This window comes from Toxotes jaculatrix, chromosome 12, assembly GCF_017976425.1.
Source record: "Toxotes jaculatrix isolate fToxJac2 chromosome 12, fToxJac2.pri, whole genome shotgun sequence".
In the NCBI taxonomy this organism is placed as follows: Eukaryota; Metazoa; Chordata; class Actinopteri; family Toxotidae; genus Toxotes; species Toxotes jaculatrix.
In genome coordinates, this window is record NC_054405.1 from 5,561,323 (window position 1) to 5,568,041 (window position 6,719).

Here is a 6,719-nt window from a genome sequence, read left to right on the forward strand (position 1 = left end):
AACTCATAAAATGTACATTTGGTTGAGCTGGTTCAGGCAGGCAGCTCAAGTCGTCACTACACTCACATGCCTTCTCACTGCAGCACATATCCAGTGCACCATGGACGTGTGCTTAAGCTGTCTCTCTGCTGCTGCATGCCTGTTGCCTCACTGCTCACCTTAAAAACTCTGCTGTTGTTTACTTCTGCTGTTCCTATAGCATTTCATTAGCCCCACCTCCACCCCAGCATCCACCTGAAGCTTCTTAGCCTACATCCCACTTCATGGGGGGATATTTCTCTTAGTGTTCTCTTCCTTCTTCTCAGACCCGACAGCCCGCCGCACAGCCAAAGCCGGCCCAGCTGCTCGCAACCGCTATGCCAGCCAGTGGACCCTGAACCGACCACACCCCCCTGTCTCCTCCCACACTCTCAGCACTGACTGGAGGCTGCCCACACCCAGAGTCGCAGGTTCAGTTGACAAGGAGAGTGACAGTTACAGCGTCAGCCCATCTCAGGACACAGGTAAACAGCATATCTGGACGCAGTTTCTTTAAAAGTTTGCCATAACACTGTAACACTACTCTGCACCTCTAACAACAAACCTCTATCGACTGTCTTACAACTTTAACAAAATCATATTCTAATAATTTTGCCACTAACTCTTGTCACTAATCCTTCCACTAACTCCGGCCCCCATCCAGACCGAGCGAGGAGTAGTATGGTGTCAACAGAAAGCGCCTCCTCCACCTATGAGGAGCTCGCCAGAGCCTACGAGCACGCCAAGATGGAGGAGCAGCTGCGTCACGCCAAATTCACCATCACGGAATGCTTCATCTCTGACACTTCCTCTGAGCAGATGACGGCAGGCACCAACGACTACACTGACAGCCTGACCTCCAGCACACCGTCCGAATCAGGCATATGCCGCTTCACTGCTTCCCCGCCCAAGCCTCAGGACGTCAGCCGGGTCATGAACATGGCCGTGCCCAAGGCCCACAGACCGGGTGAGGCCATGCTGTTCAAAGACCGCAGTTCTGTCTGCCTCAGACCCAGCGGCGTGCTAACCTTTTATTTCATGGCCTCATAATGATGCTGATAACACTAATCACTGAACTTTGTGTCTTTGTGTCTAATATTGACATCCAGCTATTAACTGTGACTCTAATACTGACAGTGAGTCCAAACGAGGTGTTAAAATGTTATTCAAGTTGATTGGCTCAGTGAAGTTTGGCTTAAAGCCTTTTAGAGAGAAAATGGGGAGTTATTAAATCAAAAATTCAATATGAGTTTGATACAATAGCACATTCCAAGATATTAGACAATTATTATTTCAAACCACTGACTAAAAATTCATGAGAAGCCATTACGAATCTTAGTCTGGGGTAGGAAACTATGGCTGCTCTGTACGACTGAGACTTGCTTCATTAAGATGCTAACAGCTCTAAATGAGATGACTCATCCAGAAAATGACCTTAAATACACCAGTATCCACAGTATCCACGGTCCGTGTGGTAAATCTAATGTCTTCTTATCTGCACAGCATAGTGCAGATTAAAAACTTGACTTTTTCAACTAAACATGAGGAAGCAAACATCATTTATATTACTGTAATTAAGAGATACTGTTGCTGAAGGGATTCATGTTACAAATCAACAGTTAACAAGTGGCAGTCCTGGTATATATAAATGTAACATGCAAAACTGTTGAAAAGCAGGTATGATAGGACTGACATAAATTGCCTGCTGTGCAGTGATATGACTTACTCATTTTTAGGACAATAGTCTAGTTTAATATAATAAGTGTAATTAAATTGGCAGGGACAGGGGATGGAGGCTGAGGATAAGGTCTTACCATTAGATTTAAAATAGGTTTGAACTGAATAAACTCCACTTATTAACTCCACATCAGGTGATGTTGGGCAGGACTCTCTCCACGTGTTCTCTCTCATGTGTAACTCTGACGGTCTGTGTTGTCCTACAGGAGGCGAGCTGGTTCACCTTCCTCCATACCTGCGCATGGACTTCCTGTTGAACCGAGGCATGTCCTGCTCGGGGTCATCCAGGGGGACAGCTAGTGGGGAGAGAGCTGCCATGGGTCAGGCCTGTCTGGAGCCCCAGAAGAGTCGCTCACTGAAGCGGCCTTCTCGCATGGCGCCCCCAACACCCACAGAGGCCCCTCAGGCCAGCAGGGACCCAGTGGCCCAGTGGCAGCCTGGCTCTGCAGCCACACTCCCCCACAGAGAGGGCTCAGAGCTGGCCCAGGCCGCCAAGCTCAGCACCTCCCAGGAGTCCCTGCTGGACTCGAGAGGACATCTCAAACAGAGCAGCAACCCCTACGCAAAGTCCTACACGCTGGTATAACAGCAGGGGCACCTAGGGCGGGACTAGAACTCACTCTAACACTGGACTTAACACTCAAGTGCAGTAAACTGACTTTCACCACGCAGTTCTGTATATATGTCCCCTCCCTCCAAGGACGGGGTCACTTTTACTAATCTCCTTTTATTTATTTTAGAACTTTCTTTTATCTCTTGTTTGTATTTCTTTTTTTTTTTCTTTTTTGGTTTCACTTGAGAAAAAATTCACTCATCGGAAACGACTCCAGTCGGAGCTTTGCCAAACTAATTGAGTAACGAGGGAGCATTATTTATTCTTGATTCTTGTTAATTCTTTATAATTAATCAGTGATTATTAATTGTTAGTTGTCAGCTATTAATGATCATTAATTATTGATTACCAAATGATCTATTATCACCATTACTACAATGTTTTCATAAGAACCTGGACATCTTTTTTTTTTCTGGAGTGGAAGATGACGATTTGGAGTCATTTTTTTCCTATGGAATATCCTTCTGAAACACTGAATGAAACTTGGGAGAAATCTTGGAATGAAAGCAATTGACACCAGTCCAAACTTTTCAGCTGCTCTCCAATTGTTACTTTTTTTGAAGAAAAAAAAAAATCTATTTCCTATGGATGCATGGGGACTGACCAATTAAAAGACAATGAGGATTACGATCGTGGCTGGACAGCCCAGTCGAGCATTTTGTCACACTATGAAATGATCCAATGTGAAGATTTATTATTCTTATTACTATAAATATATATATAAAAAGAGAAATCACTTTTATTTGTGGATATTACAGGGAAGAATTGATTTGGTTAATAAAGTCCTTAGTCATGTTTGCACATATCTCGTTTTAATTAGGAAATGGAGTCTCTGTTGATCTTTCTCTGTGTCCCATTCTCTGATGGTGCAATATGAAAAAAAAGATATGAAAAGTATATGAAAACTATTGCTCTATACTGTACTGTAATGAAGAAAAATAACTATGTTGTGAGTATACTTACAGGGCCGGACACACTCCAGCTATGTATTCAGGTGTAGTTTACCACTGCTTGTTTACCGGGGTGGTAAATGATGTTAGCTAGAACAGGGAGGGTTTAGAGAACTAATGGTTTGCACTTCACAACACCCTGACTCAAGTGTGTCCAGATAGATCCCCCTACTCTCAGTGCACTAGGTAGAGTCTTCAAGGCTCTCACTGTCCTCAGTAGATTTACTGTTGCTGCATTGCAGTGATGCTCCTCTACAGGGAAAAAAAAAACGTGAGACAATCCAGCAGAATCCCCCCTTCAAACCAAACCTATAATGTCTATGGGAAATATCTAAAAAAAAAATGTGGATATACGTAAGAAGCTGTTTTTGTTCCTGTCTGCCCTGGCCAATATCTGTTCTTTCTGTTTCTTTGAGTTAGCCTGAAGGGAGAAGAGTTTGATCCAAAATGCTGTGAGGTCATTATGTCAGTTTCTATGATTAGTTTCTATGATTAACTGTCTTCATTATGATTATACATTTTAACAAGAAAAAAAAAAATGTCACTTTTTATTTTTAACATGAGTGTTCACCATGGTGGCACTGGAATAAAGAGAAACTAACACCAAGTTCAAATTTGATTAATAAAATGGCTGTTCCCCAAAGTGTCCTCCACGGGTTTGACATGAGTGACTGATGGTGGTGTGGAGATGGAGCGGGCGCATGGAGGGCGGGTCCAGGCTCTGCTCTCTGGCTGTTCGTAAGGTCGTGAATGTCATCAGGAGACCCCGAGTCCTCGCCCTAGTTTCATCATGACAGCAGTGAGACGTCGTAAAGGTTGTCAGCAATGTCTCAGCGATGATGGTTTGCAAATGTTGCTCAGCCAGACAACTGCTTGTTCATCTTCTGTGACTCTATCGCTGTCATGCCTGCAGGTGGCAGTGTCGTAAAGAGTTGTGTTGCTCACTAATCCATCCTCTTCCTTTAACTTTCCTTTCACATCTTTGCAGCCAACATCAGCCTGCTGTGGGAAGACTTAGATCGCTGTACGCACGCAAGTTGGAATCTGCCTCTTTTTACAGTTATCAAATCAATGACAAAATCAACTTTTAACATAATAACCAGTCATTATTCATATCAAATGCTTTGTAGCAGTAATTGCAAACACAGTCCACTGTAAAGATGAATATATAGTACAGTATGTATACCCACACACTCATGACCCCTTTAAGTGACAGCACTTGGTCTCTACCCTTTATGTGATAACTGTCAAAAGGCATTCTGGGAAATGTAGGCAATCACACAGCAGGACTGAGTGAAAGGGTTGACCAAATCCACCAGTTTAAGACTGTCTGAGAGACAGTGTCTTCTTTAATAAAGCCCATGTGAATGTAAAATGTCACTTCTTCTAGAAATGAGACCAAAAATGTATAAAAGATTCATTCTAAATCAAATATGAAACACAGGTGTATGAGCATCATAAAGAACTTCCTTCCTGAGCTGGTTTATTAATTGAGTACTTTACAACCTGCCGTTCTGAAGCTTCTGCCTGAGCCTCATGTGTCCCTCCTGCTAAACTGCTTCCATGGTTTTATATCATAAGACAGGGGTTTAGCAGGAGGGCGTATTACTCAAAATGACAACTATATCTGCCATCTCCCTCTGAAGTCCACTACAAATTAAGCGTGGTGACAGAGATTTACTTGCCACCACACTTGACAGTTAATAACCGCTGTCATAAATAAGTTTCAGGCTGAACTGAATTCTTCCCTCTGATCAGCCTGAGAAATTTGAAGCTGTTTCCAGCTGTGCTGAGGAAATGATTGTGAAAATATACAGTAATGAACACAGATGCGTGTCCCAGTGCAGAACTGGAGGCAGTTTACAGCTGACAGCTGGCATTGTTTATGCTTTCATTTGTTGGATTCAGGATATTTATATATTTTTTTTCCTCCTCAAATGTATTTACTGTGTTGTTGACAAGAGGACTTCAGACTGGCTTCAGATAGGCTTTGAATTTTTTCAGATCTGGCTCTGGAAAACCTCAGTTCATCCTCATTTTTCAAAGCCCACTCATACACAGACCATTAGCTGTACTGATTCCCTTCTATCAGTCTTATTTAGATTAAAGGAGCATATTTTATGAAATATACAAACAGAACTGTCAAAACAGAGGAAACATGGCTCATAATCTGTGGATTATCTGTGATGGCTAACTCTGCTGTGCAGTGAGTGATGAGAAGGAGATTTCAGAGAGTAACCAGTAACCTCACAGTAACCTGTCAGTCACCTTCTTTAGTCTGACCTGACTGATGAGTTAGCATCAGACTATGACTGAGTCCCGTCACATTCAGAAGCCACAGCAGCTCAGCTCTGCTGCAGGTCTGCACTGCACTGAGATGTGATGCTGCTGCTGCTGGAAGTGTAATGTATTGTTACACTCTTTACTGGATTCACCCACTTAAATGTCCTGAAGCTGCTGCATTTTTCCACAAGGCAGAAATGTTCTGCTGGAGAGAACCCAGCTGAGTGGTTTGACGTGGTTACTTGGTTGGCCATGGTCATTAAGAATCTAACTAAGCAAATCAGTCCTCCTTTAGACAGCCAAGAACTAGATGGCTTTGCGTAACAAATGAACTCAGACGTCTATCTGAAGTCGTACTATTAGTTTGATATAAGCCATAGTCAAAGTCATTCTTTGTGAAACTGGTCCCAGGTCCCTGTGGGATTCCCTGAAACCTGAGACTTTACAGTTTGAGGCTAAATGTGCACAGTGTAAGAGAGATGTGGATGAACATGCAAAGGATGGACAGACCAAGACACATATATATGCATAACAGTAGGTGTCTTTAAACCATGGCCGCAGCCGTTTAATGTAAAGGCTGTAATGACCTAAACTGAACTATAGGGGCAGCAGATCAGGACACACTCGCTGTGTAAGACATGAGGTATGTGGGCAGGAAGACTTGTTACTGCACAGAAATGTCTTCAAATCAGTCAGAATCACTAAATGTGCAATATATATGCAGTTTAATATAAAACGGCATGAAAAGCTATCAGTGTAGTCCATTAGGACCTAACTGTACTGATTACAGTACATTAACTACTCCATCACAGTGACTGAGGTCATTGCAAGGTCATTTCCCAGAAAAGCTTAAATATCAGCTGGATAATCGTGATTGCACATTGAGTTTGCACATTTCAATACAATCCACTGCACATGCTGCACATACTCTAATCTTACGAAGCTTTGATGAAAGTTAAATAAGGAAGATCTCATTCTTCCTCTATGCTGGCTTGTACCTCCATGTGTTACCTTGACTATATAGTCCTGAACTATTTCATTTTCACTTTCCCACACTGTCAAATCCCTCCATTCACAATCCTGACGTCACCATATCTGACTAATGATCTCTCTGCCCG

The 6,719-nt window shown here is 42.8% G+C and overlaps 1 protein-coding gene across 2 annotated transcripts in view; it reads left to right on the plus strand.

The window, feature by feature from the left end:
• dscama (Down syndrome cell adhesion molecule a) overlaps positions 1-2,341 on the plus strand; it is a 61,195-nt gene extending 58,854 nt beyond the window's left edge. For both annotated transcript variants that reach the window (XM_041051385.1, XM_041051384.1), the window contains exons 29-31: positions 306-503; positions 683-985; positions 1,962-2,341. In XM_041051385.1, the coding sequence (XP_040907319.1) occupies positions 306-503; positions 683-985; positions 1,962-2,341 (881 nt within the window). The remainder of the gene's footprint in view (positions 1-305; positions 504-682; positions 986-1,961) is intronic.
• Positions 2,342-6,719: the final 4,378 nt, after the last annotated feature.